General features: G+C 55.5%; 7 protein-coding genes across 13 annotated transcripts; 1 reads left to right on the plus strand and 6 right to left on the minus strand.

The window, feature by feature from the left end:
- Window positions 1-227: 227 nt before the first annotated feature.
- ube2m (ubiquitin conjugating enzyme E2 M) lies at window positions 228-2,239 on the plus strand. Its single transcript, XM_058048219.2, has 6 exons — window positions 228-509; window positions 1,038-1,132; window positions 1,218-1,256; window positions 1,348-1,451; window positions 1,568-1,631; window positions 1,703-2,239. Exons 1-6 carry the CDS (start codon window positions 395-397, stop codon window positions 1,841-1,843), a joined length of 558 nt encoding a protein of 185 aa, XP_057904202.1. The 5' UTR covers window positions 228-394; the 3' UTR covers window positions 1,844-2,239.
- A 97-nt stretch (window positions 2,240-2,336) lies between these two features.
- Window positions 2,337-8,441, minus strand: btr30 (bloodthirsty-related gene family, member 30). Its single transcript, XM_058048202.2, has 13 exons — window positions 8,325-8,441; window positions 5,911-6,026; window positions 5,433-5,846; window positions 4,463-4,567; window positions 4,300-4,395; window positions 3,997-4,230; window positions 3,496-3,658; window positions 3,342-3,431; window positions 3,239-3,265; window positions 3,128-3,154; window positions 2,879-3,054; window positions 2,668-2,823; window positions 2,337-2,599 (listed from the first exon to the last, which is right to left on the minus strand). Exons 2-13 carry the CDS (start codon window positions 6,016-6,018, stop codon window positions 2,411-2,413), a joined length of 1,785 nt encoding a protein of 594 aa, XP_057904185.2. The 5' UTR covers window positions 6,019-6,026; window positions 8,325-8,441; the 3' UTR covers window positions 2,337-2,410.
- Window positions 8,442-8,603: 162 nt separating this feature from the next.
- On the minus strand, window positions 8,604-11,326 carry utp18 (UTP18 small subunit processome component). Of its 2 annotated transcripts, none has more exons than XM_078797281.1 (13): window positions 11,026-11,326; window positions 10,825-10,940; window positions 10,638-10,730; window positions 10,525-10,571; window positions 10,336-10,448; window positions 10,114-10,239; window positions 9,879-10,053; window positions 9,629-9,729; window positions 9,473-9,563; window positions 9,273-9,396; window positions 9,031-9,205; window positions 8,822-8,964; window positions 8,604-8,743 (listed from the first exon to the last, which is right to left on the minus strand). In XM_078797281.1, the coding sequence occupies exons 1-13, from the start codon at window positions 11,176-11,178 to the stop codon at window positions 8,719-8,721; spliced, it is 1,482 nt and encodes a 493-aa protein (XP_078653407.1). In that variant the 5' UTR covers window positions 11,179-11,326; the 3' UTR covers window positions 8,604-8,718. The 2 variants fall into 2 exon arrangements, with proteins under 2 accessions (XP_078653407.1, XP_057906182.2); XM_058050199.2 differs by having other exon boundaries at window positions 10,510-10,571.
- A 46-nt stretch (window positions 11,327-11,372) lies between these two features.
- LOC131103715 (uncharacterized) lies at window positions 11,373-15,036 on the minus strand. 2 transcript variants are annotated; one of them, XM_058050200.2, is made up of 7 exons: window positions 14,874-15,031; window positions 14,389-14,460; window positions 13,700-13,883; window positions 13,061-13,561; window positions 12,806-12,991; window positions 11,673-11,774; window positions 11,373-11,600 (listed from the first exon to the last, which is right to left on the minus strand). In XM_058050200.2, the coding sequence occupies exons 2-7, from the start codon at window positions 14,440-14,442 to the stop codon at window positions 11,560-11,562; spliced, it is 1,068 nt and encodes a 355-aa protein (XP_057906183.2). In that variant the 5' UTR covers window positions 14,443-14,460; window positions 14,874-15,031; the 3' UTR covers window positions 11,373-11,559. The 2 variants fall into 2 exon arrangements, with proteins under 2 accessions (XP_057906183.2, XP_078653408.1); XM_078797282.1 differs by lacking the exon at window positions 12,806-12,991 and having other exon boundaries at window positions 14,874-15,036.
- Window positions 15,037-15,458: 422 nt separating this feature from the next.
- On the minus strand, window positions 15,459-18,963 carry lat (linker for activation of T cells). Of its 2 annotated transcripts, XM_078797085.1 has the most exons (12): window positions 17,640-18,963; window positions 17,525-17,561; window positions 17,405-17,433; window positions 17,286-17,328; window positions 17,147-17,208; window positions 17,034-17,066; window positions 16,928-16,964; window positions 16,788-16,852; window positions 16,685-16,717; window positions 16,571-16,609; window positions 16,402-16,469; window positions 15,459-16,336 (listed from the first exon to the last, which is right to left on the minus strand). In XM_078797085.1, the coding sequence occupies exons 1-12, from the start codon at window positions 17,731-17,733 to the stop codon at window positions 16,325-16,327; spliced, it is 552 nt and encodes a 183-aa protein (XP_078653211.1). In that variant the 5' UTR covers window positions 17,734-18,963; the 3' UTR covers window positions 15,459-16,324. The 2 variants fall into 2 exon arrangements, with proteins under 2 accessions (XP_078653211.1, XP_078653210.1); XM_078797084.1 differs by having other exon boundaries at window positions 15,459-16,469.
- Window positions 18,964-19,105: 142 nt separating this feature from the next.
- Window positions 19,106-22,949, minus strand: spns1 (SPNS lysolipid transporter 1, lysophospholipid). 2 transcript variants are annotated; one of them, XM_078797080.1, is made up of 14 exons: window positions 22,766-22,949; window positions 21,777-21,948; window positions 21,493-21,696; window positions 21,241-21,306; window positions 21,041-21,177; window positions 20,812-20,963; window positions 20,675-20,741; window positions 20,441-20,583; window positions 20,224-20,376; window positions 19,953-20,142; window positions 19,828-19,893; window positions 19,657-19,755; window positions 19,424-19,592; window positions 19,106-19,327 (listed from the first exon to the last, which is right to left on the minus strand). In XM_078797080.1, exons 3-14 carry the CDS (start codon window positions 21,686-21,688, stop codon window positions 19,257-19,259), a joined length of 1,509 nt encoding a protein of 502 aa, XP_078653206.1. In that variant the 5' UTR covers window positions 21,689-21,696; window positions 21,777-21,948; window positions 22,766-22,949; the 3' UTR covers window positions 19,106-19,256. The 2 variants fall into 2 exon arrangements, with proteins under 2 accessions (XP_078653206.1, XP_078653207.1); XM_078797081.1 differs by lacking the exon at window positions 22,766-22,949 and adding an exon at window positions 22,120-22,734.
- Window positions 22,950-23,066: 117 nt separating this feature from the next.
- nfatc2ip (nuclear factor of activated T cells 2 interacting protein) lies at window positions 23,067-25,335 on the minus strand. Of its 3 annotated transcripts, none has more exons than XM_078797083.1 (9): window positions 25,169-25,335; window positions 24,613-24,711; window positions 24,484-24,544; window positions 24,265-24,406; window positions 24,118-24,204; window positions 23,864-24,029; window positions 23,607-23,751; window positions 23,442-23,536; window positions 23,067-23,365 (listed from the first exon to the last, which is right to left on the minus strand). In XM_078797083.1, the coding sequence occupies exons 1-9, from the start codon at window positions 25,178-25,180 to the stop codon at window positions 23,204-23,206; spliced, it is 969 nt and encodes a 322-aa protein (XP_078653209.1). In that variant the 5' UTR covers window positions 25,181-25,335; the 3' UTR covers window positions 23,067-23,203. The 3 variants fall into 3 exon arrangements, with proteins under 3 accessions (XP_078653209.1, XP_078653208.1, XP_057905805.2); XM_078797082.1 differs by having other exon boundaries at window positions 23,822-24,029; window positions 25,169-25,334; XM_058049822.2 differs by having other exon boundaries at window positions 23,822-24,029; window positions 24,493-24,544; window positions 25,169-25,333.
- Between the last annotated feature and the right edge of the window lie 27 nt (window positions 25,336-25,362).

Below are 25,362 nucleotides of genomic sequence, written 5' to 3' on the forward strand. Positions count from 1 at the left end.
ATAGCAAATCAATACCGTCGGCACATATCGCTGATTTGATATCAGTGTTGAAAGAAAAGTTGCCAAACTTGAATTTTTACAAAAATTGTGATGAGTAATGAAACAATAGTAAATTAACGCGTGTCTTGAAGTTAAAGTATTTGTAGTGGGAGACCCCCCGCCCCCCACCCCACCCCCACAACCAACCCAACCCCCAAACCCCCACCCTCTCGCGCTGGCTAGCTGTTAGCATGTAGCTCGCAGGCTAGGCTAGCTAGCTCGTGTCATTTAGTTGACGTGCGCCGGCTCCATCAACGTTCGGGTGCTGTTCGGATTGAACACACTCTCCTTTGAGCAGCACACGACGCGGACACGAAGAAGACACTTTGGAGGTCCACTTATCCCACAAGTGAAGATGATTAAGCTCTTTTCCCTCAAGCAGCAGAAGAAAGACGAGGAATCTGCTGGAGGAAACAGAACCGGAGCCGGCGGCAAAAAAGCCAGCGCGGCCCAGCTGCGAATACAAAAAGGTAGGCTGATTGTCGGCCAGGTGGGTCCACGACAGCTCGGCTGACTGAGAGAACGAAGGCGCAAACACACCTGAGCGAGCATCATCTTGGCGTAGACATTACATTAACACACAAGCTAGCCGCTAGCCTCGAGCTAACCACTGTCTCGTGTTCGTTTGTCAACAACATGGAGACGCATCACGTTGTCTGACACGAACGACTTTATTCCTTCTCTCCTTCTCTCTCGCACACACACCCCGCTCACGACATTTCACCTCCGGTGATCTGACGACACGTTTCACTGCTAGCCAGCTAGCTCGCTAACACCTGCTAGCTGTGAGCCGGCTAACTTTGCTGTGTCAGCTTTCTGCTACATAGTCAGCACTTGAACGCATCGCTTGCCCGCTGCTGCTGATCACAGAACATCATAGCATTACCTGAGCCCTCACCTGCCGGGCCTGTACCCGGCCATGCTAGCACACACCAGGAGCAACACGTTCAGTGCTTATCAGGCTCCGCCCCCACACACCTTATTGTGTCCTGTGTCAGACATCAACGAGTTGAATCTGCCAAAGACGTGTGAGATCAACTTTCCTGACGACGATGACCTTCTCAACTTCAGACTCATCATCTCGCCTGACGAGGTGTGTGTGTGTGTGTGTGTGTGTGTGTGTGTGTGTGTCTGGAAAGGGGAGGTCAGAGGTGACGATACGTTTTGTATGTTCACAGGGTTTCTACAAAGGCGGAAAGTTTGTCTTCAGCTTTAAGGTGAGACTCACCTGTCCTCGTCTCACCTGTCCTCGTCTTGTCCTCACAAGGTGACAAAGTGTGAGCGTGTGTGTGGCCGTGTATGTTGCAGGTAGGACAGGGTTATCCCCACGACCCCCCCAAGGTGAAATGTGAGACGATGGTGTACCACCCCAACATCGACCTGGAAGGAAACGTGTGTCTAAATATTTTAAGGTGACTCTTCCACTTCCTGCTTGTCAGATCACTTGACAAGCGCTTCCTTAGTCACTGTGTGTGTGTGTGTGTGTGTGTGTGTGTGTGTGTGTGTGTGTGTGCGCGCGCGCGTTTAGGGAGGACTGGAAGCCGGTGCTGACGATAAACTCCATCATCTACGGTCTACAGTATCTATTTCTAGTGAGTCACCTGACTTCCTGCCACCTTGTATGACTGTTGTCATATGCTGATGAAAGCCCCTCCCCCCCCAGGAGCCCAACCCCGAGGACCCGTTGAACAAGGAGGCGGCTGAGGTGTTGCAGACAAACCGGCGACTCTTTGAGCAGAACGTCCAGCGCTCTCTGAGGGGAGGCTACGTAGGCTCCACCTACTTTGAGAGGTGTCTTAAATAACCGGCCGCCTGTGACTCCGCCTACCCTCCACGCCCCCCCCATCAGCTCAAAGCAACAAGCAGCAGAGGACCCACCCACCCCTTCATTTCTGAGTTTGTTTCATCAGCCCCCACCAGGGGACGCTACGGCACAAGACGCTGCCTGGGGGAGGGGGGACATGACGTCACAGCGTTTACTTTTTTGACCACCAGGAGGCCACGCCCCCTCCACCTCCACACAGCAAACTCCAAACTCCCCTTGCACGGGGTGGGAGGGGCCATTGTGAACTCTTGATGACATCAGGCCGTGCTGGGGGCGGGGCTCAGGTGGGAGGAGCTAAGTGTGGCGGGTTAAGCTGAGTTTGGAGTTTGCTGCCAGTCTGTGGGCGGGCCTAAGGCGGTGGGTGGAGTCAGTGTTGCTGGGGAGGGGAGGGTGGGGTTTAAATGTTGTGTATATGTACACATTGACTGCAATATGATTTATGTTGAATAAAATATGAACTTGAACGCGTTGCCATGGTAACAGGCATTCAAATGAAACGTTTAATGCTTTATTCCTCCGACAAAAGAAGAAAGCCCCACCCCCCTCCTAGGTCATGATGACGAGGGGTACCTCCTTGTCCCCGGTGCCCAGCAGGGGGAACATCTGCTCGGTGAACTCGGAGGCAGCGTGGAAGGTGAAGAGCTCCGAGCCCGACTTGACGTTGAAGAAGGACACCTGCCCGGCCTCCACGTCCAGGAACACGCCCACCTGACGCAGCTTGGGTGGAGCCTTCACCTGATGACCACAACAGCGAATGAGAACCTTCCGTGTCGGAGTGGGTGGGCCGCAGGAGGAGGCGGGACCTTAGTGAGCGGGGGCGTGGTGAGTGCTCGCAGTTGGCTGCCGCTCCACCAGATGGCGTAGTAGCGGTTGGAGGGGCTCATGTCGAACAACCCTTTCTTCTGCGCCGACTCGCCGACCACGCCCACCTTCCAGTCCTTGTTCTCGCCCACCAGCACCTGCACACGCACACGCTCAGCACACCCTCCACACGGCGCCCCGATGACCTCTCACCTCCCAGTAGTGGCGCCCCGCACTGAAGCCCTCCTTGGCGAGCACGCAGGACCACACGTCGAAGCGATGAGGACTGTTGCGGTAGAACTGCAACTTCTCGCCACGCTTCACCTGCTTCCTGTCACCAGACAGGATGAGGAAGGGGTACGCCGTCACCGGGTTCAAGGTAACGTCCTCTGCCAGTGACAAGAGCGCCGTGAGCCGGATAGCGTGACCAAGCCGCAGCGAGCCGCGTGATCAAGGCCTCACCTGAGTACACGCGAGCCTTCTTGTGTCCTGCAAGAGCAAAGACACGCCCCCACATCAAAGACACGCCCCCTCAAAGCAAAGGAGAAAAAGACCACTCGATGAATGACCCACCTGAGACGCCCTTCGCCTTCTTTGTGTCTGCAGGGGAACAGGAAGCACAAGCAAAAGTCATTTCACAATAAAAGGTGCAGCAGCCGGTGGCGACGACACCCACCTCTCAGGGCCCACTGGCTCCTCCTGAAACTGGGGCCACTTCCTCTCAGACTGGCCACGCTCTCCGCAGGCGTCATGTCGCTGGCCGAGACTGCGAGGCAGCACGGATGCCTGTGAGTGGGCGGAGCTACACAGGCCAAAGAAGACTAACTCACAGGAGCCTCTGGAGTAGACGCCTCCCATCCCGATGTCGTCCATCTTGTCCTTGACCTCGGCCAGAGCAGCCTTCACGTCGTCCAGGTGGAAGTGGAGGGCGAAGTCGTCGTCCACGTTGACCGGCTGATCATCCCCCAGTGGAGCCGCCGCCTCCTGGAAGCTCTGGACCGCAACACCACTTCATCCCTGTTCCGCTGGCGCAGCTGGCGCAGCTGGCCCAGCTGGCGCAGCTGACGCAGCTGGCCCAGCTGGCGCAGCTGACCCAGCTGGCGCAGCTGACCCAGCTGGCGCAGCTGACCCAGCTGGCGCAGCTGACCCAGCTGGCGCAGCTGACCCAGCTGGCGCAGCTGACCCAGCTGGCGCAGCTGACCCAGCTGGCGCAGCTGACCCAGCTGGCGCAGCTGACCCAGCTGGCGCAGCTGACCCAGCTGGCGCAGCTGACCCAGCTGGCGCAGCTGACCCAGCTGGCGCAGCTGACCCAGCTGACCGAGCACCCTCACCTGCAGGAAGCCGATGTGGTCCTGACTGGTGGCCTGGGCCTCCAGCGAGGCCCTCCTGTCCGTCAGCCGGCCGAGCTCCGCCTCCAGGTGGTTGACCAACCCCTCCCCCCTCGACATCACTGCGTCTTGCCGCTGTCGGATCCCGCCCACCACCTGCGAGCGGATCCGGTCCAGAGATGCGGCAACCTCATCCAGCAGGACTTCCACTTCCCCTCGCTCTCTGTCGGCGTAGTTCTGAGGTGACGGGACGCGTTGGCCATTAACGACATCAGAGTGGGAGGAGCCAACTCTGGAGCGTCTCACCTTCGCCCCCTCCAGTTTCCTCTTCACGTCCGATGCCAGGATCTCTTTCTCCTTGATCCGATCCAAGATGTCCTGCTCCGTCCTCGCCACATGTTTCTACACAAACACACGGTCGGGACAGGAAACAGGAAGTGCATGCAGCAGACAAGATGGCGTCCTCTACCTGCTTGCTGAGTCTCTCCGTTTGGACGGACACAGTCTTGTGTGTTCGATGTTCCTCCAGCACGCAGATGGCGCAGATGCAGCGCTGACATGTCCGACAGTACACCTGCTCAGTGAATGCACCACAGATGTACAATTTACTTCTCCAGCCAGCAGGTACTACTACATACCACCTATGAAGTAATGGTGGTGTACTATGAAGTGGTGTAGCATTATGTAGCAAGTACGGTGTGCACCATAAAGTACGGTGGTGCACCATAAAGTACGGTGGTGCACCATGAAGCGGTGTAGCATGAAGTACGCTGGTGCACCATGAAGTACGCTGGTGCACCATGAAGTACGCTGGTGCACCATGAAGTACGCTGGTGCACCATGAAGTACGCTGGTGCACCATGAAGTACGCTGGTGCACCATGAAGCGGTGTAGCATGAAGTACGCTGGTGCACCATGAAGTACGCTGGTGCACCATGAAGTACGCTGGTGCACCATGAAGTACGCTGGTGCACCATGAAGTACGCTGGTGCACCATGAAGTACGCTGGTGCACCATGAAGCGGTATAGCATGAAGTACGCTGGTGCACCATGAAGTACGCTGGTGCACCATGAAGTACGCTGGTGCACCATGAAGTACGCTGGTGCACCATGAAGTACGCTGGTGCACCATGAAGTACGCTGGTGCACCATGAAGCGGTATAGCATGAAGTACGCTGGTGCACCATGAAGTACGCTGGTGCACCATGAAGCGGTATAGCATGAAGTACGCTGGTGCACCATGAAGTACGCTGGTGCACCATGAAGTACGCTGGTGCACCATGAAGTACGCTGGTGCACCATGAAGCGGTGTAGCATGAAGTACGCTGGTGCACCATGAAGTACGCTGGTGCACCATGAAGTACGCTGGTGCACCATGAAGCGGTGTAGGGTGACGTAGGACAAGGCAGGGTCACCACGGGCGTTGCGGTTCCTCTCACCTCCAGCAGGCGGCGGTGTACAGCGCAGGTGCGGCCCCTGAGGGCGTCGTGGGGGTCCATGAGGGTGTGTTTGGCGTAGAAGGGCGTCGTGTGATGCGGCCGCACGTGCTCCATGCAGTAGGCGGCCGTGCATGTGAGGCAGGAGCTGACGGCCGGCTGTTTGATTCCGGTGCACACGTCACACCACACCACCTCCTCGCCGGACGCCGTCAGGAAGGGGTTGGTCCCGACGGCCGGCGACCCATTCCCAGCTGGCGCGGAGACACCGGTGGCGCCGTAGCGAGCCATCTTGTAGTTCTCTGTGATGACGGCAAAGACTTTGTTGATGCTGAGCTGCGGCCGCTCGTCATACTGGTGCTTGCACAAGGGACACGTGCACACCGTGCTGGATGCCCAGTAGCCGCCGATGCACGCCTGGAACGACACAGGACGCTTAGCCTGGCCCGCCGCAGCAGGCGGCGCTGCACGGGTGCGGTACCTGACAGAAGTTGTGTCCACACGGCGTGGAGACGGGATCGGTGAAGAGGTCCAAACAGATGGAGCAGGTCAGCTCCTGCTCGCTGAACAGCTCCGACGCCTCCGCCATCTTGTGTCCTGCCACACAGCGCAGAGTCAGAGGAACATTCCTGACCGCTTGCCGACGCCGTCACGTGACCCGTCTGGCTGTCTCTGATTGGGACAGGTGCGCATGGGGGCGGAGCCGCTTCAGCAGTTAGTGGCGTGTCACGCCTTCGCAACATTCCACGACAGAACCGGTCCGTTGGCTTGAGGACATCGAATGGGAGGGGCTACGAGCAACTGTCAATCACATCATAGCGACTACGCTGCGTGAAACCGATCAAACAATGTCCTTGCACGCTTTCCTCCGGCTGGGGACGCCGACATTCCAACATTAGGCCCCGCCTCTTTCTGCTTTGTTTGTGGAACCTATGTTCGTCCGATGGCGGTTCTGTTTGTTGTTAGCTAGCGGTAGCCGTGTGGCCAAGTTTAGCTACTCATGCTACCCATGGTTGAATTAATATCTTAACAACGCGAGGGCCTTCCTTTAAGCTAGCCATGCTTGAATGTCTATCTAAACAACGTAAGGGCCTTCCTTTAAGCTAGCCATGCTAGCCATGCTTGAATGTATATCTAAACAACGTAAGGGCCTTCCTTTAAGCTAGCCATGCTAGCCATGGTTGAATGTATATCTAAACAACGTAAGGGCCTTCCTTTAAGCTAGCCATGCTAGCCATGCTTGAATGTATATCTAAACAACGTAAGGGCCTTCCTTTAAGCTAGCCATGCTAGCCATGCTTGAATGTATATCTAAACAACGTAAGGGCCTTCCTTTAAGCTAGCCATGGTTGAATGTATATCTAAACAACGTAAGGGCCTTCCTTTAAGCTAGCCATGCTAGCCATGGTTGAATGTATATCTAAACAACGTAAGGGCCTTCCTTTAAGCTAGCCATGCTAGCCATGCTTGAATGTATATCTAAACAACGTAAGGGCCTTCCTTTAAGCTAGCCATGCTAGCCATGGTTGAATGTATATCTAAACAACGTAAGGGCCTTCCTTTAAGCTAGCCATGGTTGAATGTATATCTAAACAACGTAAGGGCCTTCCTTTAAGCTAGCCATGCTAGCCATGGTTGAATGTATATCTAAACAACGTAAGGGCCTTCCTTTAAGCTAGCCATGGTTGAATGTATATCTAAACAACGTAAGGGCCTTCCTTTAAGCTAGCCATGGTTGAATGTATATCTAAACAACGTAAGGGCCTTCCTTTAAGCTAGCCATGCTAGCCATGGTTGAATGTATATCTAAACAACGTAAGGGCCTTCCTTTAAGCTAGCCATGCTAGCCATGGTTGAATGTATATCTAAACAACGTAAGGGCCTTCCTTTAAGCTAGCCATGGTTGAATGTATATCTAAACAACGTAAGGGCCTTCCTTTAAGCTAGCCATGGTTGAATGTATATCTAAACAACGTAAGGGCCTTCCTTTAAGCTAGCCATGCTAGCCATGGTTGAATGTATATCTAAACAACGTAAGGGCCTTCCTTTAAGCTAGCCATGCTAGCCATGGTTGAATGTATATCTAAACAACGTAAGGGCCTTCCTTTAAGCTAGCCATGGTTGAATGTATATCTAAACAACGTAAGGGCCTTCCTGTAAGCTAGCCATGCTAGCCATGGTTGAATGTATATCTAAACAACGTAAGGGCCTTCCTTTAAGCTAGCCATGCTAGCCATGGTTGAATGTATATCTAAACAACGTAAGGGCCTTCCTTTAAGCTAGCCATGCTAGCCATGGTTGAATGTATATCTAAACAACGTAAGGGCCTTCCTTTAAGCTAGCCATGCTAGCCATGGTTGAATGTCCACAACCAGAGTGACATTTCATGTGCGTGTGCTCCAGACATGTACGTCAATAACGTCGTGATCAAATGGAACATTTGTTGTCCTCCAAAAGCACAGTGCAAACGTTATGCTAGCATGTAGTGATGTTCTGGTGCATGCGGCTTTCAAGTTGGTTTTTCCCTCCTCTGCTGCCCCCTGCTGGTGTGGAGTGATCACATGACCTCATCACACACGTGCCAGTTAGCCAGGCCGTTTGCTAACAAGTCATTGGAAATGATATTCTAGTTCTGCTCCCCAGTTGGGTTTCTGGGTCGGTGGGAAGCCTCGAGGGGCAAACAGGCAAGCGTCCCTTCAAAATAAAAGTACAGAGCTGCTCATCCGCGATCATGTTCAGACTTTCAGAATAAAATATTTTCTGCACTATATTTCTAGTTTGCCGATATTAAGTTGAAACGTTGGACAGGAAGACGCTGAACATTCCCAAATTGTCACACCGAGAGCTACAAGATAACCGCCACAAATGGAAGTTGTAGAAGTAAAAGTTTCTTACCTGCGCTGAGCGTCACACGTCTTTCTGCTCAGCCTGAAACGCAGGTTTGTTAATGACGACATCGGTGGGCGGGGCCTCGCCAACCCAGCAGAAGTCGCCAGGTGAGATAGTTTGCTTGTTGTGACGTCAACCTACCGGGCGCGTTCGGCAAATGTGATTTTGGAAGCCTGCTCTCTACTGCCACCTGTGACCGCCTGGCTTATTGCACCCTTGGGGGGGCGGGGGGGGGTTCTGACACGTGCTAACCTGGACTAAGAATCAAAGACTAGAAATGAAGAATATTTTCACAAATCTCTTTAATGCAAATGATCCAAAAGAAATATGTGCTTGCTTTCATCATGTTTGGTTCCTTCCTTCCTTCCCTCCTTCCTTCCTTCCTTCCTTCCCTCCTTCCTTAGAAACTTGTGTAGTGGAGCAGCCTGGACACACACATGCACACATGCACACGCACACTTAGAGACGCTGAGGAGAAACAAGCCCGTGATTGGCAGTCTAACCTGAAGAGGGGGGCGTGTCCTTTGTTGTTGGCCAATGAGAAGAAGCCGCTGTGAGGCGAGAAGTGGAGACAGGAAGCTTGGTGGATGCTCTTCCTCTTGGACACGGGAAAGTTGGAGAAGACGCTGAGACTGGCGACGTGGACCTGAGACGTACACCAGCTCATCATCAGCGCCCGTCATCATCATCATCCTCACCTGAGGGGTCTCACCAGCCGCACGGCTTGATCTTCCGCTCGGGACGCCATGGCGAGGATCTCGGAGGTGGGGTTAAAGGTCAGCGAGGTGGCTGAGGTCAGCAGGTTCATCATGGCCTTCAGAGGCTTGGGATTGGTCGAATTAAGACACGCCTCCTGTGAGTAGACATTGACCACGCCTGCCTGCGAGCTGAAGGACACGAGACGTGACGCCGCGGCGTCCTCATTGGAGGAGAAAAGGAAGGGGTGTGTCTTACCCGCACGCCAGGTACTGTCCGTCAGGGGAGGCGGCGATGGACGTGGCCCTCACGCAGCCTTCATCCGCAAACCTGCTGAGACAACGACTACTGCGTACGTCCCACACGTACACCTCGCCGTCCTCTGCACGCGTGCACGCACACACAGTGTAAGTCACATGACCAACAGGACGATGTCACACGGTCGTGCGTCCACTCGCCTGAGTTAGCAAACAGTTTGCTGCCGTCCCGACTGAAGGCCACGCCGCTGACGTCGCCGTTCATCTTCACGCTGCTCACCACTTCCTTTGTCTGGGCGCACGCACTCATTGGCTAAGCTTTTATTGTGAAGGTCTTCCAAACATGGTGACACTCACCTTGAGCGTGAGCGTGTGCAGGTATCCTCTGCTTCCTGTCAGCAGCAGAGCGCCCCCGTCAGGACACACCGAGAACTCCTTCACGCGAGCCTCATTGAGCCCTGCAAACACGCACGGACGCACGCACACACGCACGCACGCACGCACGGACGCACGCACACCCACACGCACACACACACACACACATTAGCCAAAGGAAGTATGCGCTCCTCCGCGGTATAAACGTGGTGACGCACAGGTGACGTCTGACCTCTGACGGTGTACACAGGTGTGACCCGCCCCTCCATCATGTCGTACACGTAAAACATTTTGTTCTTCAGGCTGGTGGCTATGACGCTGTCGCCATGGCAACTGAAACAAGCCTTGTGGACCGGGAAGCGGTCCAGGTGGACATTCTGGATCTTGGCGTTGGTCTTCCCGTCAACCTGAGGCAGGGCGGCGACGCGTCACTTCCTGTCATCCACCGCGTGGTGGGGGCGACCTACCTGGAAGAGCGACAGCGAGCAATCCAGGCCCGCCGTCAGGACCACCTGCGCCGTGGGGTGGAACTGGACCGTGGTCAGCTTGCTCGTCGACGGGCGGGCGGCGTTGGCGTGGAGACACGTCTTCATCTGACGACACACGTCACATGACAGCATCAACACCGTTGGTCGCCGTGACGACACCTACCAGGCCCGGGTGGGCGGGGCCACAGCATGAGGACGTACTCTAAGAATGCCGCCGGGCAACGTGTCTGAAGACGCCACCAAGGTTCCCGTCCTCCTCAGCAGGTCGTCACCCTCATCTTCCTCCTCCTCGTCCTCCTCATCATCATCACCATCTGTGCAGACACACACCATCATAAGCACACGCACACAGCAAGTGTGCAAGATTGTTTCTACCGGTTGGCAACTTCCTGTCACACGTGGCCCATGAAGGAGCTCCGCCCATAGCCTTCTGGAACCTGCCACACACACACACACGTCACGACAGGTCGGTGCACGTTACACGCATGCGCACGTGTACTCACTGTTGTCTCATCCTCTGCTGCAGTTTGTGCTTGGTCATGGTGGCCTCGTCTCCTCTCCTCAGGTCGCTATGGAAACGGTGCCTCATGTCCACCCTGACGCACGCGTGCACGTGCACAGCAATGGAAGGAAGCAAAACAGTCACCCTTGACCGCACGCGCACGCACACGCGCACACACACACACTCACTCTTCATCCAGCTCGTCATCTTCATCGAACCAAGCGGCTCGTTTGATTGGTGGGGGCTGGACGCCATCATCATCATCATCATCATCATCACCCCTACTCGGCGTCTCCTCTTCCTCCTATCGCGCACACGTTGGAAAGGTCGCCGTGATGACGTCACCGATCGAACCGAAGACGCGAGTTCGCCCGTGGGCTGTCGTTTACCTGCACGGGCACGGCGCCGAGCACGAGCTCCTCCAGATGTCGCACGGCACGCTCCTGCGCACCGAGTACCGCCAAACTGTCGACGTTTGTCCGCCGGGCGGCCTCCTCCGCCTTCGCGTCGGCCGTGAACGTCCTCTTCTTCCGGGTGGCCATGTTTTTATTCGATCGACGGACGGTGGTTCCGTTTGGAAAACGCCAAAATGTCCCCGCTCGCTCCACTTCTTTACCACCGCTGTTTGCGCACGTGGGAAGAATAACTTCCGGTGACGTCGTTGGCTTCCGGAAAAGGAAGTCGGGCTCGAGACGACCGCTTAAATCCTCTCGCGCCCCCACGCGTTCACCAACGGTAATGCAGGGTTGTTTATTGGAGGATACGTCATCACATGACTTCACAACAAATTCAGCCACGTGACCACCGTCACGTCACGCCCTTCAAAATAAAAGCTCTTCCATCTTTGTCTTCTGATGCCAAAGAGGACTCATGCCGGACGCCCATGACGTGATGATGTCGGGCACGCGTGTCGTCCTGTCGCTTCACCGACCCACGGGGGGCAGCGGGGGTGCCCCCCTCACGGCTGCAACACACACACACACACACACACGTTAGCGTGCTGCCAAAAGGTGGGACAGGATAAGAGAAATGGAACCTCTGTAGGCCTTGCTGGGGTAGATCTTGGTGAAGTGGCGGTACTCGTCTGGAGGAGGGAAGTCATCCAGCGGGTGAAACAGATATTTGGACTCAAAGTCCTCTGGGGAGACACGCACACACGCACGCACACACACACACACGCACACACACACACACACACACACACCATGACTGTCAGGAAACAACAAACACTGACTGAGGCTGTGTCTCAACGACTGCACTTACATACTTACTGAGTGCACTTTACTGAGTGCACTTAGACCACGTCAATATATTTGCAGGTATGCAGACACCCCACCATTTTCAATGGAATATCTGGGATTTCTGAGCGCACCTAAATGCAACACATTCACCCTGGCATGAAAAATGAATATTATGAATATTATTCCCTCGTCTTCCTGCATCTTTGGAGCGGGCGGGAAGCTGATTTCATCTCACATGGAGAGATGGTTGGGGAGATGATGGCGAGGAGCAGTTTCATTGGTCGACCTTCAACTGCACTTTGTGTTTGTGTGAGGAGTTGAAGGACAGCGGTTCTTCAGAGTTCCTTCACATCTCATCCAGATCCAAGCTCAGGTGCTGTCACCTCACATGGGCCAAGTCTTGAGTAGGATCTCATGCTGCAGCCCAGCAGCACTGATTTACACCACGCCCTATAAACACCTCGTGCTCACACTTGGGAGTGGCCATGAATGCACCGTGTGTTGAGAAGGACTACCTGTTCTTGGCAGGTGGACATGTACATGTATATACACATGTATATACACAGTACCTGTACATACAGTACACATACATCCATACAGTACACATACATCCATACAGTACACATACATCCATACATACAGTACACATACAGTACACATACATCCATACAGTACACATACATCCATACAGTACACATACATCCATACATACAGTACACATACAGTACACATACATCCATCCATACAGTACACATACATCCATACATACAGTACACATAGTACATACATCCATACAGTACACATACATCCATACATACAGTACACATACATCCGTCAGCACACTGACTGAAGTGTGGAAGTGAACATGTGGAAAACGGCCACAGTGGGTGTGGGCGTGGCCACTGGCGGCTTAGAGGAAAGAACTCACCAATCAACGAGGACGTGACAGATGACAAGGAGGCGTGTCCATGGTGGAGAGGAGGGGGGGGCGGGGGGGGAGCAGCCGGGGTGCGAGTAGGCGGGGGAGGAGGCTTTCCCCTTGTGGGGGGGTCAGAAGAGAGGGAGGGGCTACCCGGTGCTCTGCACGGAGGAGGGGGCGGAGCCTCTCTGCTTGCTGATAGGAGATGAGAGGTCATGTGACTGAAAAGAGGAAACAAGATGGAGGAGGAATAAAAATCCTCACCTGTTCCTCTTCCGGGAGGGGGTGTCTGCCTCTGGCCTCCCAGCTGGGATGAACTGGGGGAAGGAGGGGGCGGTGGAGGGGCGGGCCCCCTGGTGGGGGTGTGGCCTCCTGGCAAGGGGGCGGCCCTCTTGTTGCTGAGCGAGACGTCGGTGAGGCGGTAGGCCGGTGGGGTCGGGGCCAGGGACGAGGACGAGGGTGGGTTTCCTCCCGTGGTGGGGGGCCGTCTGCTGTAGCCGGGCGAGGGCGGCGTGGGGGGATTGCCGGGAGTCGGAGTGGGGGGGGTTTCTGTGTGGTAAGCAGAAGAGGGAGGGGAAGGCGCGTTGCCACGGCGACTCACAAGCGCATGGGGAAGGGGGTCAGGGGAGGAGCCTGCAGAGGGGCCGGGGGGTGAGGAGGAGGCTCGCCTTTGCTGAGGAGAGGGGCTTTGTGTGTTGTCATGGCGATAGTCGGGTGGGAGGGGCGCCGTCGCACGAGTGGAGGCGGAACGAGCGCATCCTCGGCCTGCAGGGACGAACAAGGATGCTGTCAAAACACAAACGGGGACCGGGCGAGGACCATCAGTCGCCCTGGACCCCTGCCCCCGCTGGATGAGTTTACCGAGGCAACACCCGGTCACAGCGTGAAGGAACTTTCCCTTACCGCCGTCAGAGGGCGCCCCCTGCTGCTGGTGGAGGTACTGGTAAAGGCGGATGTAGGGGTGGTCCGTCAGGTGGGGGCGGCTCTTGTCATCCAGCAGCGGCGCGCTGCGGTCGTTCACCTGCGCCACCTTCCTCAGCCTGGCGCCTTTACAGATGTCAGACAGCAAGGCACCACACCCGTTCACCTGCACCGTTCACATCAATCAGTAACCCTTAAACCCGAAAACCCTAAAACCCTTAAACCCTATAACCCTAAAACCCTTAAACCCTTAAACCCTTAAACCCTATAACCCTATAACCCTAAAACCCTATAACCCTAAAACCCTATAACCCTAAAACCCTTAAACCCTATAACCCTAAAACCCTATAACCCTAAAACCCTTAAACCCTAAAACCCTTAAACCCTATAACCCTAAAACCCTATAACCCTAAAACCCTTAAACCCTATAACCCTAAAACCCTAAAACCCTAAAACCCTATAACCCTAAAACCCTATAACCCTATAACCCTTAAACCCTATAACCCTTAAACCCTATAACCCTATAACCCTATAACCCTAAAACCCTATAACCCTATAACCCTAAAACCCTATAACCCTTAAACCATATAACCCTATAACCCTAAAACCCTAAAACCCTATAACCCTAAAACCCTATAACCCCTGGCAATCAATACCAGTGGAATGCATACCTGGCTGGAGGCGGGCGGGGGTCCGCCAGAGGGAGGAGGTGGAGGGAGGGGCATCGTGCTGCATTCACACACCTGACAACACAACAGTCAGCATCAGCTTTTCAAAATAAAGCCATAGACAGGACACAGCCAGAACCTTCCAGAATTGGCCTTATTTTTTAGACGCGCGCACGCGCATACACACACACACAGCTTCTCGAAGCTTCCGGTGCTAATCGTGCCATCTTGAAACCAGAATCTGGTGACAATATTTATCACTGGAGCAGCCCCCCTTTCCTCCGAACACACGCGCGCGCGCGCACACACACACACTGTCTTTATAAATGCATTTCCGGCCACACAATCGCAATGCTAAGTGATGACGATGACGAAGTGAAGATGGGTTATTAGCACAGCAAGCTAACATACGAGCTAGCGTACACGCAGCGTTTGCGTCCACGCAAACGTACGCTATATCACGTGCAGAAAGGTGCTCGCAAACATACCTGTGCGCGTGCCCGCAGCCCGTGTGCTCGCGCCTTGCGTGCGCATGCTCAGCTTTGAGGACCGTTAGCTCTGAGGCTAGCGGCTAGCCTTTTGCTTCTGCTGACAACAACCGCGGCGCCCCGACAAGTCAGTGACGCCCAGCATGCGACATCGGTCGTCACGTGACCTGGTTCCTCCCGACACTACGGTGGCCGAGAAAGCTCACACGCCATCACGCTTGCATAAACGACAAAGTTTGTAGTCGGATGCTGTGGTTTAGCATTATGACACACACATAGGGGATACACTGACATAGTAAACCAGTACATAGACATGTACTGATGTAAACCAGTACATATAAACACTCCAAGAAACGCAAAACCTTTGTTGTTGAGCTCAACTCCAAAATGCGACTCCCGTTTCTCTGAAATATTGTTGCTAAACATGTGGAGGTGAGCCACAGCCGCCGACGCTTCAGTAAGACAAGCAGCTATTGGCTGTCCTAGAACGAGGCTAATTTGCATATGATTTGCACCCGCCCCCACCTGTAACAGATGCCGTATGGAGGAGGAGGACCTCGGAGCAGACAAAAGAGCAGAAACACCTTCATCACGATTTCATTCTTGGTTTGCTCATTTCAAATTGGCCATCAGTGGATCTGAATAACAATAATTGTAATGTTTTATCTCCACCTTTGACTGTGCAGCTTGGACCGGTGCTTTGCTCCGTTCTTCCATCACGCTGACGGTGAAGTGAGAGTCCCGCTTTGGGGCGGGGCCACCTCTCAGCAGCACCCCCACGAAGTGCAGATGCACAGGTGCGTTCCCTGTGGAGTCCCCAGGCGGGGTTGGCAGGTTGGCAGGTCAGCTGTGGTTGCGGCGGCGGACACGAATGAAAGTTTGGCCAAGAGGCGTCGGACCTTTATTGACGTTTCTTCTGCTGCACATCCTGCATGTCGCCGCCGTTTGCGTCGTTGGGGTGTGTCCGCCGCGGCTTGTACCTCAACGCTTCTGCTTGTGTTCCGAGGCAAAGTGGAGCTACGTCGCCCATGAAAGCAGGAAGTACGCAGGTGGTTGCAACACAACAGGTGGCCACAATAAAAGGTCGCCGTGGCGTTGCCGTTGGCTGTGCTGCCCAATAGCGTGCGAGGCCTTTGGAGACGTGTGATGAACACCCGTGCCAGGAAAGCACACATACTGGCGGGCCTTTTATTGTGGCCAGCCTAAGGCCTGCCCGCGGGGGGCTGACTCCTACTGGGACAGTCTTGGAGTTGATGTGATGGAAGAAGAGCACGGCGGTACCGGACATGGAGACGGAGAGGGGCGGAGCCACGAAGGTGTGACGTGTCTGATGAGTTCCAGGGCGGGGCTTGGATGGACGAGTCAAACGGTGTGGAAAGGGTTGCCAGGTCCAGCCTGGATCCATCCTTGAAGATCAGCGGGTGCTCTACGAGCCTTCCCGGCTCCTCCCATCAGGCACTGGCCTGCAAGGCAAAGTCGCCATGTCTGACTCCGCCCCTAGGATGACTGACAGCACAGGCGCACATACGCTCGGTTGATTGACGTAGTTCCCCTCGCCTTCGCCATCATCTTCATCGCTTTGGGACGACGTCTCTCCTGGCAGGAAACAGGAAGTAGTGAGGGAAGCCATGCGATGCCCTTCCTGTTTGCCGCCCTTGGTGCGGCTGACAGCCAGGAAGAGGAAACACGGAACTCACCACTCGGGGGCGGGATCACATCCAGGTAGTCTCTGTGGTCTGAGGAGGAAAGGGGGTCAGCGGCGCCACCTGCTGCTTCATATCAGCACCCTTCCCAAGCTTCCCGCCACTCACCTGCCGGCACGTTGATGTATTCGTGGAGGACCCCTGCAGGCCACGCCCACCTCATTAAATGACACCTCAAACAGAAAAGCAAAATGGCGGCAAAAGACCCTACCTGAGCTGGGCGTGGATGCTGCACTACGATTGGTCGGAGCAGCTTGGTCTTCAGGCAAGACAACTCTGCAGGAAGGAGGAGAGGAAGAGGAAGAGGAAGAGGCGGCGCACGGAGCTGCCTGAGAAGCAGGAAGTACTTACACGTAGTCCTCAGCAAAGCATTGTGGGCGCTCCAGTCCTGCAAACAAAGCAGCGTTAGCGTGCGTCCTGCCGTGGCCACAGGGGGCAGCGTTGAGCGGCACCTCACCCTCCTGGGAATTCTCGTAGCTGATGTTACTTTCTGGAGGACCGCAACAAAACATCAATAGTCTGCTAAACGCCAAACGCCAAACGCCAAACGCCATCCCCAACTCATCTCACCGCTTTGTGTCGACGTTACGGATCGGCGGGTCCGCTGACTTCCTGGACCTGAAGAACGAGCCCTGAAGAAGAACATCACAGACTCGTGACGTTCCTGGTTGGCAGCCAAGACATGGGGGGCCGGGGGGGGGGTACTCACATAGGTGACAACGGGTCAGAGGTCACACTGGTTGTCAGCAGATCTGCAAGTCATCAAAATGTTGACGCTAACTGGCGCTAAGCTAGCTGGTAGCTAGCCACGAGCTCGGAAGGACTTACGTGGACGGACGAGTCGGAACTCGGTGGATCTGCGAGGCAGAGACAGAGACTGTGGTGACCTTCTTTATTTATCTCAAGCTGCTGCAGCCGAAGGGCAAGAAGCGAGCAGAGGGAACTCACGGGATGTACTCGTCTGTGGCGTCGCCCCGGATGGGAACTGGGAACACAAAAGACAAAAAGTGGCGTTCAGTTCAGCGGCGACAGGAAGTGAAAGAAAGTTTTCACATCAGCGCACCCGGCGGTCCGTTCCTCAGGCAGTCCACACACGCCAGCGCCAGAAGCGCGGCGCACACCAAGATGGCGACGGCAGTCAGCAGGGGGGCATCCATGGCGCACCTGAGGAGAGACCTCTAGTCCACCTCGCACAGGAAGTGAAAGCCCCAAACACAAACCTGCCACAAACACGACACATGCGTCTCACGCGGCCATCTCGCACGCCCCAAGATGCTGCGATATGCACAGGAAGTGACTGGATGACTTCCTGTTCGTCTGGGATCTGCACGCCAACCACAAGACGTGTCTTCTTGCTCGCCTCTGATGCCTCATCTGGTGTGCCCGCCTCCACATCCACTTCCTCCTCCGCTCAGCCAATCGGCGGCTCACCTGCCTTTCCCGCCACAAACGCACTTTCAACCAATCACAAGCTTCTGCCATTCCTTGTCCCGCCTCCAAACAGGAAACCACATCAAGGCCACCAAGGCGGTGGTGGATGTGCGACTTCAACCATCACATCGCGACACAGTAACACACTGTTAGCACACACAGTACACTGACGCACCAGCAATAATACACCAATACCAGAATACACCAATACGCTAATACACCAGCACTAACACACCAATACGCTAATACACCAGCAATAATACACCAATACCAGAATACACCAATACGCTAATACACCAGCAATAATACACCAATACCACAATACACCAATACGCTAATACACCAGCACTAACACACCAATACGCTAATACACCAGCAATAATACACCAATACCAGAATACACCAATACGCTAATACACCAGCACTAACACACCAATACGCTAATACACCAGCAATAATACACCAATACCAGAATACACCAATACGCTAATACACCAGCACTAACACACCAATACGCTAATACACCAGCAGTAATACACCAATACGCTAATACACCAATAGGCTAATACACCAGCACTAACACACCAATACGCTAATACACCAACACTATTACACTAATATTGATACACCAATACTAACACACCAACACTAATACACTGATACTACTACACTAATATTGATACACCGACACCAGTACAGTTATACTACTACACCAATATTATTGCACAGATACTACATCAACACTATGAAGTACTAGTGTTTCTTGGTATGTGGTGTGTATACTAATGTAGTGTAATTGGTGCTAGCGTAGTGTAGTTGTGTAGTTGGTGTGTATAGTAGTGTTTGTGTGTATACCATGGTTTAGTACGTCCCAGTAGGGCGTCCTGGAACCATCTGCTGGCACCAAAGTGCTCCTCGTGATGCTGTGGGCAGGAGGGCATCGGGGAAGGGAGGGGTCATCTACGGCATTCGTTAGAAGGGGGTCTCCCTTTGATGGACGTTCTTGCCCCCCACCCTGTTGACGGAGTGCCCCCCCACCCTGTTGACGGTCTAGTATACTAGTCTAGTGTAGGGTGTGTGAGTACAGGAAGGCGCGAGGAGAATTGGCTGATGTTTATTGGCTAAAGGGGACAAGGGGACAAGACAGGAAGTTGAGAGATAAAAGACGGTGGATAAAAAGTCACGTGACGCTCCAAGGAAAAGATAAAAACAGTCAAAGAAAAGCTGAAAGGGAAAAATGGCCGCCACGTCAAATCAGAACACTGGAGACGGGGACCCGAGCGGAGCGCCCGCTTTTTGGCACCAGGATGGGCTGGTCGTCTGGGGAGAGAAGAGGACGGGGGGAGGGGGGGGGGGGGGGGGGGGTTGTCATGTGATGCACGTAGCGTGTGCGTGCGTCAGGAGGAGAGGCGGCACCTGTCGGGAGCAATTGCTCCGCTCGATGGCGATCTCTTTCGATGAAGAGGGCGGTGGCCAGGAAGAAAGCTCCGCCCCCCACGGCCACAAAGCAGCACAGCAGCAGAGCCAGCTGCAGAGAGCGGAAGTGCCACAGGAAGGAATCGTTCCGACTCAGCGCGTCAGACACCTGAAAGATGGCGGCAAACACTGAGCTGCAGCCTGGCTCCCCCCCCCCCCTCAGGTGCGCGTACCACTCCTATCAGATAAGGACTTCCCGCATCTCCCAGAAGATGCGAGATGACGATCTGCAGGGCTTCTGCGGTGGAGCGCCGCGTGGGAACGACCACGTACTGAGAAGAAGAGGAGGAGACTTGAAGAAGAAGAAGAAGGACGAGAAGAGCGACAGAGATGATGCTCCTCACCAGAAGAATGTCAGCCACGATGGCCCAGTTCATGGACAGGAAGCTCTCTCCCAGGAAAATAAAGACCTGCCGGGTTTAGCACGTTAGCGCCAGCGGGAGGATGAGGAAGGGCGAAGAGGACTCACGTAGGTGGCGACGGTGCTGGCCTCCGCAAACACGATGGCCAGGTAGAGGAAGGGCGCCGACAGCAGCAGGCCGGCGGCACAGACCAGCGGATCGGCTCGGGGCGTCCTGGTCCTGAGCAGCCGACTGGCCTGCACGCCGCTGGCCACGCCCAGCACGCCCGTGACGCACGTGATGGCGCCAAACACGAGACTGGCGGGGAGAACACACGCTGGTGACGGCGCTCTGCCCCGGAGACGGCGACGGCGGCGGCGGCGGCGTGACGCGGCTCACCTGTCAGACGACGGGCAGTGGCCCTCCACGCAGGGCGCTCGCTCGCCCGTGAACACGGCCGCCCTGAAGAGGAAGGTCGGCGCCCACAGAGCCAGCGAGCCGGTGACGAAGGCCACGGCCGTGAAGCCCAGGGTGGACAGGATGAAGCTGGTGCTGCGGCCACAGCGACAACCTTTTAGTTGGTGGCGTGTTTGGGGCGTCGCCGCCGTGGACTTACTTGCCGCTCAGCGCCCGCAGGTCCATCAGCCAGCCGCTCCGCTGGAGCTCGTGGTGGCCCCGGGCTTCGATGGCGCCTCGCTTGGGCTCCTGGACCACCAAGAGCAGCAGCAGCACCGCCACCAGACCCAAGACCGGCGTCACCTGATGCACAGGAACGGAAGCTCAGCACGTGCACACGCACGGTCACAGACGCGCGCACGTTCGCACGCATGTTCACGCCCATCAAACCCACCCGCAGCGCCCAGTGCCAGTCCTGCATCAGGTTGCTGACTTGCGAGCCCACGATGTAGCCCAGACCGCTGGCGGCGACAAGAAGACAAAACGTGAGCGGCGCGTGTCCACGTGCACGCTGAGCCAAGCTCCGCCTACCTGCCCACCGGGATGGCGAAGTAAAAGATGGACAGCATGTTGGTCCTGGTCTCCTTGACGTAGAGGTCGGCGATGATGGTGGGGGCGATGGTGGAGTAGCTGGCCTCGCCCACGCCCACCAGGCCGCGGGTCAGCAGTAGCGCCCAGAAGTGCTGCGGCACAAGAAGACCAGTCAAGAGCCTGGACACGCCCACCACTTCCTGCTCATCTGGCCGGGGGCGGCGCTCACCTCCCTGGGCGTGTAGGAGCTGGCCAGCGTCACCAGAGACCAGAAGGTGATGCCGGCGCTCATGATCCACTTCCTGTTGTACCTGTCGCCAAGGTAACCAAAGAGCGGCGCCAGGAACATGTAGCTGCAGATGAAGACTGGAGCAAAACAGGAAGTGACATCACCGACAGACCCGCCCATCGCCAGCCGTGTTCTCTTACCCGTTTGGAGCAGACCCGATTTGCCGTCGTCGATTGCGAAGTAATGCTCGATGTCGGGAAGAACGCCTGGCGGACAAAGGACAGCGTGAGGGCCTTGGCGAGGGCCTTGGCGAGGGCCTTGGCGAGGGCCTTGGCGAGGGCCTTGGCGAGGGCCTTGGCGAGGGCCTTGGCGAGGGCCTTGGCGAGGGCCTTGGCGAGGGCCTTGGCGAGGGCCTTGGCGAGGGCCTTGGCGAGGGCCTTGGCGCCGCGTACCTGCCACGGTGAACCTGTCCATGTAGTTGAGCAGGTTGATGTAACACAGGATCAACACCGTCAGCACCGCACGTGCTCCTGACACGCCGCTGACAGGCTCCTCCCTCTCGGTCGCCGCACCTTCCTCCGCGCCCTCCACCTCGCTGTCATCCGAGAACAACGCCGCCGAGTCTGACGCCGGCGCGTCCAGGGACATGGCTGCCGCTGAAGACACAGGAAGTGGACTTTATTGACGACGGCGGTGAGCCGGCGGGCGTACCTAATAAAGTGGCCAGAGGGCGTACGGTCTTGAGGGAAGGATCTTCAAGACGATTGGACGATGGGCCGTCAGAGCGCTGCACAGGAAGAGGAAGTCTTCCTGATGAGATCCAAACTTTCACTCGATCGTCTTCCTCCACTGAGCATATGAGCGGCAGCTGTCAATCATTCACGTGGCGCCTCACGCCGTCTCCCTTTCTGTGACCACAGAAAAAGAGGACACCCATAACATCTCAAAAATGGACATACACACATACTGCAGGTATGCAGATGAATGAGCAGCAGAGCAGAGGACCAAACATGGACGTGGTCTTCTCCCTGATGGCCATGATGGCTTCCAAGGCTCCTGGCATGACAAGGAGATCCCACCTGAGATGTTTTCCACCACCATGATGGAGCTTCAGGTCGCACAGGGGCATCAAACAGCAGGCAGGCAGGCAGGCAGGCGGTCCCTCACAACCGCAGGCCCCGGTCTGTGCGGTCCTGACAACGCCGCACTTCACGAAGAGGAATGACCTCACTCTTGGACCATCCTGCGTCTTCCCCTTGTCTCAGTCCAATGGAGAACATTTGGGGTGGATTTACCAAAATGGCCGTGTTTCACCTCATGAGGAAGAATGGGGCTTCTCATCCTGTTTTGGGGGTTGGGGGGGTCGGGTGGTTCGGAGCTATGGTCTTGAACGTTTGCAATACATGTCGCTCCCGTTTCTTCCTTGTTGTCAGAAAGATTCCCGACTAAGAGTTGGGAAAAGCAGGCCTCGTGTTTCTCGGCTGACTCGCAACCAGTTGACGACTTTGTCCGTCACGTGACCAACCACCGCGGTGGCCGAGCGTCCCTGACCCTAACCCTAACCCCAAGTGACGTCACACTGTTCAAACGGACTCCGAACTAAAAGGAAGACGAACGAGTGCGCCTTAAATGGTCTATCATCGTCTAAAAGTCAAACCATCTCGCGTGTGGTGAAACTTAGCGAGCAGCGGTTTGTTGTCGAGTGGCGTTGACAAACTTGTTTACCTCGCAGGATGGCTCCGACGATGAGATTAGTCTCCGCTTCCGGTTCAACCTTGGCCTCTCGCGCGCACAAGTCCTTTAGGGTGTCGCCTCCGAGTCGGCCGCTCGATGACTTTTAAGGATGAAACTTGTCAAACCCCGATGCCATGTTTGCTGCCGCCATGACACTAGCTAACTTCCGCTCCGCAGCTCACATGACGCCGTCACGTGTCAGCACAGAGCCAATCACATGGGCAGTCATCTTTCCAAAATAAAAGCAACACGAAGCTGTTTTTTTCCTGACTGACGGGATTCTTTTGGCTTCAGGGATGACACGCAAAAGCACACCAAATCATTTATTCACTTCAATGGAAAGGAAAACGACAAATGGCTTTTTCCTTTCTTTCTGCAGCATTTACAAAGTCAAGTAAGCTTTTATTTGGCCTTTTCTTTTGACCAGCTTCACATCCACACCTCAATGATGTCGCCGTCCTCCATGTCCAGCTGTGCAGGCGTCTGATTGGCCGTCACCCTGCGGCCATCAAAGTGAAACTCCACCTTTTTGGCAGCGCCGGCGGGCATCGATGACACGTACTGCGAAAAGACGGCGCCGAGCTCCTCCTCCTACAACGCAACATGACGTCACAGTTAGCCCCCAAAGCTAGCCTGGAGCCAACGCGCTGCAGAGGCGCCGACTGACTTTGTGCACGGAGAAGTCACGCGTGGCGCCTCGCTCTTTGCTCTGCAGACGAACCGTGATGCCGCCGCGCTGCTCCGTCGCCATGACAACACACTCTGCAAAGCCAGAGACAGTCCAGCCCTCGTAGCAACACTGGTGGCGGAGGCGGCGTGTCACATGACCTACCCAAGATGTCGGCGATGCTGAGGCCCAGCTCGCCGATGCTGGCGTGGCCGGGAAGCTCCGCCTCCTCCCTCAGCAGCAGCAGGCGGTGCCTGGGCACTTGAAGGATGGCCGACAGCTGGCTGGCGACCTCGCCCACACACGTCGTCTGGGACGCACAGACACCGCATTTTCAGGCGGGAAGAGTGAGGCGCGCGTGGACGTGGGCGCGCTCGTACCGACAGCACAGGAAGCTTGTAGACGTCCGTGCGACATCGCACCTTCAGACGCCATTCCTGTGCCCGCCCATCACGTGGCTCCACCTCCACGATCACCACATCGTCCTGGTCTTCCTCGGGAATGCCACCCCGCCGCCGTCTCAGCCCCACGTGCCGCCCCTCGGGCGAGAGGGCGGCGTTGATGGCCCGCAGCTTCCTGTCCACTTCACTGACACACACGTGTCACCGTGTGTGTTCACGTGTGTGTTCACGTGTGTGCGTACATGCGTGTGCGCGTACATGCGTATGTCACTCACTTGATCTTCTTCTGGATATTTCTGGATTGCTTTTGCACGGGAATCTCCGCTGGGGGAGGGGGGGGAGACAGCGAGCGGGACCCTCGCCTGGCCGACACAGGTTAAGGGTGTGTGTGTGTGTGTGTGTGTGTGTATACGCGATCTTACTTGTCTCTGCTGTCGTCCACCAGTTGCACTTCCTGTTCCTCCTCGGAGTCACTGAGCACGATGGCGGCCCCTCTCGTTGCTCCGCCCCACATCTCCAACCACAGACCGTCCCCGCCGCCGCCGCCGTCATCGTCGTCATCGTCTGCAGGGGAGCAAAAAAATGATATGAAAAGCAGATTCCAGCTTTGCAACGTCCTAGATGACCTTTAACCCTTTGACCTGTTCTACCTTTTCCTGTCAAGGCAGGAAGCTCCGCCTTCAGACTCAGACTGCTGTTGACCTGAAACATGGCAACAATGTCACAAAAGGCCCTGGATGAGCGCCTTACCCCCCGCCCCCCGCACACACCTTGTTGGAGTAGACAGGCACAGGGACGATGGCCGACGGGTCGAGGATGCGGCGGCGTTTGGGCGCCGGCTTCGACACGGATACTTCGCTGTCAGAGAGCTGGCAGCACACAGGAAGTCACCGATGACGTCACATAGATGAAAGGATGCTAGTATGCCCCCTTGTGGCATGTCAGCAGTCTGACGCAATGCGCGGGAAGTGCTTGGGCTCAGCTCTTATTTTGAAAATCGCACAACACCAAGTGTTCGGACGCGCTCATCGTGCACAAAACAAATGATCGATCACCTGATAGCTAGCTAGCGAGCTAACTGGCCCTGCGATTGATAAACCTGTCCAAAGACAACGAGGCCGTACATATTCCGACATAAAACCAAGTCCAACCTTTCTCCTGCTGTCAGTCGAGGATAAAATGTGGTTTTGAAGAAACGGCGCTAACTTCTCTTAATTACTTCCGCAAGTTGGTCGAAGCCCACTCAGACTAAACACGAAAGCATTTCACACTTTGACGTCGTTCTAATGCTTTTTCATCGCGAAACGGCGGACGTGTGGCACTCACCGCGTCCGCCATGTTTGTTCCTCGTCACTGCTGCATTCAGGGACCGTAGGACTTATGCCGATCGTCTTCAGTCGCACGCCGCTGACATCCCAGTACTCGTATTCATGATCATGGAACGTGGCGGCAACATACGCAGCGCCGGCAAAACGTTTCTACGGAAAGTAGATGGAAGATGACATTGAAGTCACACAATA

The sequence above is a fragment of the Doryrhamphus excisus genome, linkage group LG16 (genome assembly GCF_037039965.1).
Source record: "Doryrhamphus excisus strain RoL-2023G ecotype Guam linkage group LG16, RoL_Dexc_Guam_v1.1, whole genome shotgun sequence".
NCBI lineage: Eukaryota > Metazoa > Chordata > Actinopteri > Syngnathiformes > Syngnathidae > Doryrhamphus > Doryrhamphus excisus.